At 55.7% G+C, this 12108-nt stretch overlaps 1 protein-coding gene across 22 annotated transcripts in view; it reads right to left on the reverse strand.

Annotated features, from left to right (window-relative positions):
• Ncor2 (nuclear receptor corepressor 2) overlaps nt 1-12108 on the reverse strand; it is a 160327-nt gene that overhangs the window by 79142 nt on the left and 69077 nt on the right. For all 22 annotated transcript variants that reach the window (XM_051204936.1, XM_051204928.1, XM_051204924.1 and 19 more), the window contains 2 exons: nt 8800-8856; nt 3663-3715 (listed from right to left, as the gene is read on the reverse strand). In XM_051204936.1, coding sequence (XP_051060893.1) covers nt 3663-3715; nt 8800-8856 — 110 coding nt within the window. The remainder of the gene's footprint in view (nt 1-3662; nt 3716-8799; nt 8857-12108) is intronic.

Consider the following 12108-nt stretch of genomic DNA (forward strand, 5'->3'; position numbering starts at 1 on the left):
GATCCAAGTAGCAAGTGACGGCCCAGTCTCGTGCCTGCCACATGCCAAGCCAAAGACACCAATCTGACACTCTTGGGTTGCATACCTCCTCCTGGTGAGGAGGCACCCACCACCTCCACCATCAGCTCTGACAACACTGTTTTAAGCAGGGTTTGCTTGTTTGTCGGTCTGACTCTTGCTACTAGGCAGCCCAGGCTAGCCTCAGTCTCACCCCTCCTCGGCCTCCTGGGTACTGGGATCACAGGCACACCTCTAACCTGATACCACTCAGTCCACTTCGTCAGAACTGAGTCTCTGCAGCCATGTGACCCCAAAGGTCCTGGCTCCTCCTTCAGCGATTCTCATTTCCCCTAGTGACCCCCCCCACCCCTAGGGAGCTAAGCATTCTGACTCTTTCTTACCCAATTAGGCAGTAGCCCCAAAGGCCCCCAGGCCTCAAGAAGAGCCTTATCCCCTCAGGCCTGGGAGCTCCTGACACTTCACCTGGGTCACGTCCATCCGTTACTGCCTTCCAAGCAGCTTCCAGGGCCTGAGCCTTACTGTGTCATGGGGCACGCTACCCAGTGCCCCTCTGAGAAGAGTCTCAGGCCAGTGGAAACCAGCCATACCTTCAGAGATTGGACGGCACCCCACCCTGCTCACTGTGCCCACCCGGGGCTAAGCGCTACTGGGACAGTCCAGCCCCCATGCAAGGGGCAGGGAAGACAAGAAGGGTCCTTGACCAGGAAGAAAGGAACAAACACCAAGATCCCTGTGAGTGATGTTGCACTCAGACCAAGGCTGAGTGACCAAGTAAAGGCACACCCTGTCCAAAAGCTGTTTTTAAAAAAGTGGCTGGGCAGTGGTGGCACATGCCTTTAGTCCCAGCACTCTGGAGGTAGAGGCAGGAGGAGCTCTGAGTTCAAGGCCAGCCTGATCTACAGAGTGAATCACAGGGCAACCAGGGCTACACAGAGAAACCCTGTCTCAACAAAAAACAAAACAAAAGCAAAACAGATGCCAGGATCCCTGTGTCCAAGCCCCAGGCTTCACTGTCCCTCAGACTCAACCTTAGGCCATACCTGGGTAGCAGGGATGGAGTCAAAGGAGCCAAGGGCCCCAGCGGAAGTCTCTTGGTCCCCAGTGAGCGCTGGCATCGTTTTACCTTTCAGGAGGTGGCTTTTCCTTATCACATACTGCCCAATCCTGGGCTGAGAATCGGGGACCCCATGCCCTAAACCTCCACACCTCATCACCCATAGCTCTTCAAGGCTTTTTCCCACAGTGTCCCAGGCCCTTTCTCCCAGTGGTCAATAGAGTGAACCTGAAGATAAACTCCCAGCACTGCACGTCCCACAATAAAGGCCACGTCTATGCAGATGGTGACCAAGCCGGAAGGACAAGAAGCACCCTCCTGGGCCTGACAGATCCTGCCTGTGGCTGCAGCAGTCTGCAATCTCAAGCAGCTCAGCACAGCCCCAGGACCTTTGCACTGCTGGTCCCATCTGCCTGGGATGTTCCACACGGCCCAGCAGCTGCTCAGTCTTCAGCCGGCACATCCTGCCCCAGGTCTGCGGCCACAGTCCCTTCCCCACTCTTCTATGACTCCACTTATGCTTCTCAGGACTTCTTCACAGCGAAAGACTACATGCATTTAACAGTACAACACTGAAATGGGCAACAGTAGCCACGATGCTAATGGTGCCTACAACAGGCCCTAGTGCTCTAGGCATAAGGCAACTCCTAACGGACTGGCATATGAACTTGCTAAACTGAAAGCTGACTTTATTTAGGTAAGCTAGGCAACTCCTAACGGACTGGCATATGAACTTGCTAAACTGAAAGCTGACTTTATTTAGGTAAGCTCACTCCCTTAGCACTGTATTTATGACTTAGTAGCCAGAATTGTGTGGCTGGGTGGTCTTTCCAACCAGTGTAGACTCAAGCACCTCCCTTCTCCGCCTTCTTTGTGTCTTTACATATCCCACTGGGGTCTTACTTGGTAGCCCTGGCTACCTGTCATTCACCAAACTCCTACCTCAGCCTTCAGAGCCCTGGGCCCACAGGCCTAGGCCACCATGCCCAGACACATCCAGGGTCTCACAGATTCATAGGCCATCAATATAACCTATTCCATTTCCATCCTGGTAAGTGGAGTCCCAGCTTCACTATGGCCAATGTCCCCTGTACTGCCCAGGACACACACCTCTATGGCTTGGATCCATGGCTGTTCCTATAACCTGGAATACTCCATGTCTCTCCCTATGAACATCACTTACTTTAAGTGCTAAAAGGTATATGGTTTAAAAAAAAAAAAAATCCACTGGCCTAGTATATGACATTGACATTCGCCAGCACATCCTGGAATCCCAGAACTCGGGAGGTTCCAGGCTAGCCAGGGCCACCCACTCAGGCCTTGTCCCAGAACATATAAGAAACCACCCCAGAAGTGTCAGGACATGAAGGCTAGGGCTGGGCAAACCTCGGGTGAGCAGAGAATAGGCCCATATTATTCAGACTCCGGGGGGGGGGGTGAGGGCAGGTGACACCAGTGGGTGGGTGAATGAATGAATGAGTGAATAAATGAATGAATGTGTTAATAAGTAAATGAATGGCGGAGGGATGAAGGGAAGGAGGGAGGGAGGGAGGGAATAACCAAATGTCTCAGTAGCTAGGCTTGGTGGCACATGCCCCCCTGTGCCCCAAGGCGACTGTGACGAGCTCCTACAATGGCCTGTCACCATCCTTCTTCTGCAGCGCCCCCCCCCCCATGGAGACCAGCCAGCTGGGCAGGCCCCGAAGGAGAAGCCCTGGGCAATGAAGGGACCACAGCCAACAAAGGCAGTCATGGCAGCAGCTGGGCCAAACACTGCAGTGCCAGCAGGGCCCACAGGGTCAGTACACAAGGAAGATCCTCGGGGGACACAAGAGGGTGTGGGTGTGATCACACACAACTCCGGAAGCCACAGGGACCTTCAGAGCCTAGTATCAGTGACACTTGAGAACCGGGACACTGTCCAGAGCACTGCATCACCATCTATTGAGCCCACCGAGCCCCACCCCGAGGCCACCAGCCAATACCCGTGCATGCCCACAGTGGCAAACTTGACTATTCCAACCATCCCTAACACCCTCCCCTTCAGTCTTCCCCACACCTAATACGCCACCCATGTGTGCCAGGCCCTTCTGCCTTTCAGTTTCCGGATGATGAGAAACGTCTCCTCCACAGCCCACTGGTGGGAGCTGCTCCTATAAAAGCATCGCAGGAAGCAGGCCACCTTCCAGTAGTTCCAACTCCCCCAGCATAAGGGCAGCAGCCAGACTCCAGCGTAGCCCGGCATCCCTGCTGCACCAACTGTATGGCACCTACGAGGCGTTATCTCCTCCCTGCCTTCACTTGGGGAAGGGCCCATCATAGAGACATGGCCCATGAAACCTCCTGAATAGTGCTTACTGCTGCTTTGGACACCGAGTGTGCTACACAGCAGGCCACAGGTAACACTCCCCTCTGCCCAGCCTGCCTCCTGACACCATGGCCTCCTGCCATGTCTGTTCCCAACCTGCCACTCCCTCTGCTCCAGGCCTGCTCTGAGCCCAGCCTGGGCTTGGCTCAGCCGGAGACTCCCACCCAGACTGCCTCCCGATCCCCAGGACTGGGCTGGTCCGCCGTAGCAGTGACTCACATTTTGATGTTTTCATGGTACTGGCGTGTGTCGGACGGCTGGTTATACAGAGGCTGCAGGGGAAGAAAGAAATGTATCAGAGATGGATGGAGTGGGTGACAGGATGGCACGGGGCTACTGTCACCAGCCAGAACCCAGACCATGCACTCTCAACCCCAGAGCCTGCCGCACTAACACCCATTAACACCCATTTGCTGCCCATTGGCTGAGTAATCAAGGACACAGGGAAACAGAGGACCTGGCCAGGAAAAAGGCTGAAACTGCTATAGGGCTCAGTTGTGGGGACCAGGCCAGGCCCCATTCTAGGCAAAGCAAGTTTATCTGAGGGATGCTTAGGGTTGGCTTGGCATCTAGACCACCATGGAAACCCACAGCTCTAGTGCTAACCTTTTCCCTGGACCAAAAGGCCAAAACAAATCAAGACTGGGAAGCTGTGGGCAGCAAGTGGCAGGCACAGGCAGACACACAGCCTCTGCAGGGCCCAGTTACAACTGGGAGCCAGTGATCTCTCCCCCACTGGCCTGCAGCGGGTCACCAAGGTGGAACAGAAGAAGCTGGCCTGAGATGTCAGATACCCACGAACCCTGGGTCATTTACCCAGGCATACACACAGTATCCACAGTGGCGGCAGATACAAATTGGAGAAATATCTGCCTTGCAAGGAACAAGGGTGGGCTGAGTGCTAAAGACACCATAGGCTCCCTCAGCAAGGACCCACAAGGCAGGTCCACCCACATGGGAGAATGGAGGTTCAAAGCACAGCAAGGGCAGCGGGCGGTCATGGGACCCAGCATGGGTCAGAAGCTGCACCAATGGTCTGTGTCCTCCATGCAATGGCTTCCTCTGTCCAAGGTATAGACCTTACACAGCCTGATGGAGGGGCATGGAGAGGCCACAGATGGAACAGGGACCCACCCACTACCTCCCCAGAGGTCTCCGGTGGCTTCTAGACTGTAGACACTGAGCCTGCTGCTTTGCTACAGAATGACTGCTCACGTTGCAATCACAACCCACTGCACAGATGGGAATCTTTGAGGCCAGTAGTAAAACATGCCCACGCCTGAACTCCACGCAATTCCCCCTGGCTGCATCCTGCCCCTGCCTCCTTTAGTAAAACATGCCCACAGCCTGAACTCCACGCAATTCCCCCTGGCTGCATCCTGCCCCTGCCTCCTTTAGTAAAACATGCCCACAGCCTGAACTCCACGCAATTCCCCCTGGCTGCATCCTGCCCCTGCCTCCTTTAGTAAAACATGCCCACAGCCTGAACTCCACGCAATTCCCCCTGGCTGCATCCTGCCCCTGCCTCCTTTAGTAAAACATGCCCACAGCCTGAACTCCACGCAATTCCCCCTGGCTGCATCCTGCCCCTGCCTCCTTCTGTGCCCTTTCCTTACTATACACCCACACCTACAAGAACCTTGTGCTGTCCTGGGCAGGGTAGAGACACATGAGGATCTATGGAGGAACAGGTGACAGACACAGTACTGGACCAGTGTGGGAACCACACCAGCCTCCTGTCCCTAACAAACCCCCGCCACTGAGAGACATGGCAGGTCACCTGCAGCCAGGCTGGCATCACAGACACCAATTCTCGAGCCCCATGGCGACTCACCAGGGGCTCAGACAGTCATGCTCAACTGGCAAGAGACCACGGACCAGCACCTCCTATGAGCACACAGCCCGAAATGGGGAAGCATCCCTCGCCTAGGCGGGGAAGAATGGATAAAGAGGAGCAGCAGTCGGACGCACCGCAGAACTGCCTAGTGGGGAGGAGGGGTCGGGCACTGCTGAATGAAGAAGGCTGTAGGGCCACATCAGGAGTCAGGGGCCTTATGGCGATGCTCTTTCCTGGCACTCAGAGCACTTGATCCTGTGTTCCCCAGATGCCAAGAGAACAAATGCCAACGTGAGTGCCACTGCTTAAGGGCTTGGTCTCCAGGGGCAGATAAGCCTGCATTTCCTCGTCTAGAAAATGGGCGCACAGAGAGGACCCACCTCCCTGGATGTGCGAACAGCCCAGGACATTCCAGATGTACTGACAGGTTTGCCATTGTTTGGTTGTAAAGATGGCGAACAGCCCTACGGGGGCAGGAAGGGGTGGAGGCCATGATCACTGACCCCAGCACAGGGCAGTGAGCAAAACATGTTCCCAGCGTGAGAGGACAAAGGGAACACCCACACCAAGAGGGCAGCAAGGGACTTCTGGGGAGCGAGGACAGGACAAAGCTGTGGGCCTAGCCACTGAGGGGCTCTGCTGTCCCAGTGAACACCTTGAAGGGAAGCTGCCAAGGGGACTTAGTACTGGGTCCTGACGCCATCTTCACAGGGCAGAGGACTGGACCTGGGGAGGGACAAGGATACTGGGTGGCTTGCCCTGTGCTGCAGCGAGGGCATGACTGCCGTCCCCATTAAAGACACGTGGTTACAGCTGTACATTGGAGGCCTGGGCAGCTATGGGCGTGGGTGCCCCTCAGCCTGGCCGCAAGCCAGCTTTGGGGTGACCAAGCTTATAAGAGATGGAGCGACACAGGGACACTGAGCTCTCAGAATAACGCCCCAGAGCAGGAAGGAAGCAACTGACTCAGCTGTGCAGGAGAGGCCCCAGCATCCCACCACCGCCTCCCACCTGGCCAGCCTGGTCCCTGCCCAGCACGGGCCCTCTTGGGACACACTAGGCCATGGGAGTCATAAACACAAAGCCCTCACAGGTGTCCAAACTACACCCTGGCTCTCAAGGCAGAATCCCTGAAGCCTACACCTCCCTCTCTTTCTCCCTCTGGGGCACACAGGGCAAGATGGTCACTGCACCTTGTCAGTGCTGTGCCAAGGTTCCCAGATGCACTCTGTAGCTGAAGAGGGGCCTGACTGTCCTGCTTAACTTTAATTGTGAACTTGACACCACCTAGGGTCATCTGAGGGGAAAGCATGGGTTGGGGAATTGCCTAGATCAAAGCCTATGGGCATGTGAGTGGGGGGGCTGTTCATTGATGCAGAAGGGCCCAACCCAACCTGGGCAGCATCATTCCCTAGGCAAGTGGTCCTGGGTTGTACGAGGAAGAGAGCTAAGCATAAACTTGTTAAAAAGCCAAAAAGAATGCTCCTTCATGGCTTCTGCTTCAATTTCCTACCTGAGTCCCTGCCTTGATATCACTCAATGACAGACTGTGACATATAAGCTGAAACAAACCCCTCCCTTCCCTAAGCTGATTCACGGTGGCCCAGTCACCAGCACCCAGGTCGGTGCACACAATGTTAGCTCTGAATACACATGCGGCCTTGTGAAGACTCCTTCCTCTCCCTCTCTCCCATCCATTCTCCTTCTGTCTCTGTGATGCTGAGCAGATACCACCCTTCCTGAGTCTCTTCCAGAAAATGAGGTGGGTGGCGATACCTACACACCTATCACAGCAAGTGCCCATCAGCAGGTGTGCCCACGCTGGCCCCACCATCGACTCCCCCCTTCAGTCCAGATAGCAAAACCTCCAGGGACCATCTGCTGTGAGCATCTCAGGTAAAAAACATTCCTTTCTCCTCAAGGGCAAAAAGGACACAGGCCCCCTGCCTGGATTATGTCCTCAGGCCACACACACATGTACACAGGCACTCCCGCACACACATGGGCCCCTAAATCTATGTAGAAATAAAGAGGAAAGACAGGCTTGAGTCTGGACAGAATGGCAGAAAGGGGAAACAGAGGCAAGACACACTCACTAGTGGGAACGGGTACCCAGTGGGACAGCCACCTTAGACGCCAGCCAGGAGCTTCCAAAGGAGAATAAAACAACACAGGTGCCAGCTATGCTACTCCTAGGCATAGGCTCAAGAGAGACAAATGCTGCTTTGCTCCTGTTCTTGCGGTGTGGCTTTATTCCCAGGAGACAAAAACAAAAGGCACCCAATGCCATCACCTGAGAGTGCAAAGATAAAATGCAGTCCAGAAACAATGGAATATGATGCAGTCCTGACAAGGGATGACGCACCAACTGTACCGACAGTGAACATGGAGCACCCAGGGCTGGGGGCAGGGTGAGGCAGAGAGAGGGAGAGAGAACAAAAGGCCATGGGCTGCATGGCTCCATCCACAGGAAATGTCCAGAAAGACCAAGAGCAGTGGCACAGGGCTCCTGTGGACCATGGTATCGCCCGCATCTGAAAGGCTGATATACAGCGGGTGGTACAGCTCGGCAACTGGTGTGTGAAGGAAGTAAGAAACCCCGTGGTGTCTCAGCAGCCCTGGCCAGGTCCCAGGTGCAGGAAGGGGTCACAGAGCCCACCACAGGCAGGACAGGAGCTCCGTACCCATCTGTCCGCTCCAGATTCTTTAGGAACAGACTGTGTTAGGGTGCACCATGGACTCTGCCAGGAGGTCCCCTCCTCACAGCCTTCAGCAAGCACAGTGTCCAGGACTCATCTAGATCGGAAGAGTGCTTGCACACACCCCAGACACACACTCATCCTGTGCACAGACGGGCCAGCAACACCAGCCTGCAGCCAGTGTGATCCAAGGCTTGGACTCATCTAGATCGGAAGAGTGCTTGCACATACCCCAGACCCACATTCATCCTGTGCTCGGACGGGGCCAGCAACACCAGCCTGCCGTGGATGTGATCCAATGCTGCACCATAGGGGGCAGGTTTGGGCAGTAGGGGGTGGGCCCTTGTGCACCACCAGCAGTTCCCCTGAGGCTGGGGCTGCTTCTCACCCTGCTGTGACACAGTTGAGACCAGCAGGGCAATGATAATAATCACTGTAGTGAAGGCCACCCTTCCTACCATAGGCAGGCACTGTCCCAGGCAGAAGCACTGAGTCCTACAGAGGATGTACAGAGCCATCAAGCTCAGAGAAGGGAATCAGATCAGCAGGGTGGATGTTCACACAGAGCTAGAGTGTCAGCAGGCTGGTCAGGCCAGCTTCAGGCTTCAGAGGCAGGGACAGGCTCACTGCTTAGCAGCCACTCTGAGTTATCTGTCAGCATCCTTATCAGGAGGTACCACTTCCTGCCTCCCCCTGGGGACAGTGCTGGGCAGTGTATGACTTCCCCTCCTCCTCTCCCTCTTCCTCCACCCAAGACCTGCTGCCCGACCCCACTCCTCCACCCCACTCCTCCCACCCTGCCCAGCCAAGCCTGGCTTACCAGCTCCACCTGGGGCCCCAGACCTTCCAGGATCCGATGGGCAGCTTCTGCTTTCTTCTGCGGGGCAAAGAGAAGAGTGGAATTAAAACAGGGCTCGGGGCAGACTGGCACCAGTGCCTCCGGAATGAAGATGAAGCCCAATCTGCACAGAGGACCCAAGTCAACCCTCCAGGAGTCCCTGGGCTCTTCCAGGTTGGCCCTAGCTAGGGGTCTGGCCATGGCTCACCAGGCCGCAGCCTCACCCGCTACCTTCTGCCAGGCTTGGCTACCTCGGATGCCTGCTGACCTCAGAGCTAGTACAGTGGAAGGGGACACCAGAGCCGTCTAGGAGCCTGTCCCATAATAGAGTGACTATTTCTGGTCTCTGTCCCCTCCCTTCACAAACAGGACTCCTTAGGGAAACAGAGCATGCTACAAAGGGCCCCGTGACTGTGGGAGAACCCCTCAACAGGCTGGATCTTGTCCTCTCAGGACAACACATGAAGACAACACTGTGCCTCCGCCTGGCCGTCAGCCCAGACTGGGACCACCAGGACCGACTCAGAGGAAGGGGGGGGCTTAATCTGGTAACTAGACTGACCTCATCCTAGAGCAAGGGCCCAGCCAACCAGGAACCGCACCCCACTCTTGGATCCTATGTGCTGAGCTGGGACCAACAGCCTTGGGGCATGGTCGGGGCACAGGGCTTAGCTGTAACACTGGTTCAGCTATGGTACCTTGGTGTGCGCCACAAAGCTGTGGGAGTCAGCACCAACTTTGTTTAGATAAAAAGGGCGGCACCAAACACAGAGGAACCCCCAGGAACAGCTGGAGAAGGATCTTGGATCTGGGGTTTCTAGAACCCTGTGCCCTGTAAACCATACCCACTGAGGTGGCTAGACTCACGGTTTGTACGGGGATGTGCTGTGAGGCGCTGGGTGACTTTTACTGTCCCTCTCAGGCACACAGAACACAGAGGCAGTGACTACTTCAGACCAACCCCCCCCATACACTCTCCACCCCAACTCCTACAAACTCCCTCCTCACCATCTTCTGCCACCCTGAGATCTATCTCAAGCTGCCCTTCCCCCAGCTAAGATGGCTGGGGGCCCTGCCCTGCTGTAGCCCTGCTAATCCCAGACACTCCAGGTCCTCGCACAACTTTCCTACTTGCCACGCTGTCCTAGCCTCCTGACAGGTCCGATACCCAGGGAGGTCTCAATGTCCCCAAATCCCTGAGACTACTGCCTGGCTTGCCTGCGCACTGGATAGAGACAGCCATGGATGGGGGGCGGGGTCTCCAGGGAGGCAGCTGCCTGCCATGCTCACAGAGGACAAGGGAGCAGCCTCGTCAACTAGGCTTAATTGAGCCTGTCACAACTGCTCCTGGACAGGGCCACAGGCCTCTTAGTGGACCTACTGTGACCTGTCCTCCCAAGTTACCTCCTAGCCGGGCTCCCCAGCCACCCCCACCACACTGGCACACAACAGGCACTTGGCTGACACACCAGCCTGGCATACACCAGGTTCCTAAAAACTATTACCTGTCCTCCTTATGTGGAGGCAAGGCCAGTTCACTGTAGATGCCCAAGGGTGAGCAGGGCAACTTGGAGATCTAATAGGCCAGCTTCAGGCCAGGTAGTTGGAGGTCACACCCCAATTAAGGAAAGCAGACCAGTCCAGCCCCTGAAACCTCAGCTCTGACTTCAAGCACACAGACATCTATCTGAAGGTCTGATCCTGTAGATAGGGTAATCAGAGCCAGGGGGACACCACGGCTTAAGGCCACCGGGTAGGGTGCCCAGAGAACAATCCCTGGGCATTTTGCAGGATCCAAAGCCACACAGCCAGAGACCCTGGGGCCAGGCGGAGCCAGCAAGTCCTTAGCCCCCACTACACACTTCACAATGCTTTGATAATACAGGCAAGCCCCAGCATCTAGATCAACACACGCAGAGTGCACAGGTGTCCACATGAGCCTAGGCTGTACACACATAGCTACACATATGCCAAGCAGACACAAGTGTATGCCATGTAAATGCAGTGACCCCACAGGCCCACCCCAGACCCTCCAATTGTCACACACACACACACACACACACACAGGTAAGCAGGCACAATAAGCAGAGTGTGCTGGGAAGAGCAAAGGCGTGGTCCTGCCCATCCAGTCCCCACACCTATCTTAGCTCCCTCCCCTCCCCAACTGTGACATACCCCTCCCTCTGGCTGCTGCACACACAGCCACGGAGTCTCAGGGAGCTGGAAAAGCCACTAGGTGGCCTTGAGGACAGATATATCCAAATGCACAAGGCCTTGGGCATCCCGGCTACCCAGACAGGAGCATCAGAGGAAAGGGAGTTAAAATGTAATCCTGCTGATTCCAGGGAGACAGTAGGCCCTACTATTCCTCAAGGGAAGCTGGGGAGGCAAGGCCAGCTCCAGGTCCAGGCCAGGCAGAGGGACAACAAGGGTATGTCACAGCTGTTACTCCTCCTGCCAACCCCTACTGTGCCTGGCTGCCGTGCCGCCCTCAGCTAGCACAAAGGCAAGGCAGAAGCAGGGAGGTATTGAGGGTTAGAGGAAAAGTGCAGAGAGCCCCCATATGAAATGGGAAAGCTGAGCAGCAGAGGAGCAGGAAGGTGGCCTGAGAAACATGTGTCCATTGTGGCTGGAGAAAGCCACTTCTGATTACCTCCCTCATAGGCTCCTGGAGCCAATTCCACCTTGGGTCTGTGTCACAGCCCCAAACCCAACCTGATGTGCAATCTCAGGCAGGTCTCCTGCCCTCTCTGAGCCCTAGAGTCTTCCTTAGCAATAAAAAACATGTACCTACTTCCTACAGACCCTGAGGCACAAGCCTTGGCCCTCCCAGCTTCCTCTGGCCTTTGGTTTCCTACTCAGACACAGAGAGCTGGAGACAGTCCAACGTTTGCCAGGGAAGCAGCCAATTAGAGGGTGCCAAAGGGGTAGAGACAGGAGCGCCCTCCCACCCACCAGGTGCCAGGTGGTAGCAGCTCACAAGCCTGAGCCAAGGGGACTGTGGCAGCAGAGGCCGAGAGTCAAGCCCAACAGCTCATGAGCCTGATTCAAATCTCACATCTAACATAGCCCAGCTGTGTGGCTCTGAACAAGCCACTCCCCCTCTCTGGGTCTCAGTTTCCCCAAGTGTAGGATGGAAATGCCTACTGTGCACACCTTCCTAGGACCAGCCAGGCAGCCCACTAGCAGTGTGAAAATATTGGCATCACCAAGTGTGTTGCTGGATCTGCTATGCATGTGTGAGGTGACGGCACGTCTCTGTGATTAGCTGGCCCCTCACTCTCCTCCAGC

The sequence above is a fragment of the Phodopus roborovskii genome, unplaced genomic scaffold (genome assembly GCF_943737965.1).
Source record: "Phodopus roborovskii unplaced genomic scaffold, PHOROB, whole genome shotgun sequence".
NCBI lineage: Eukaryota > Metazoa > Chordata > Mammalia > Rodentia > Cricetidae > Phodopus > Phodopus roborovskii.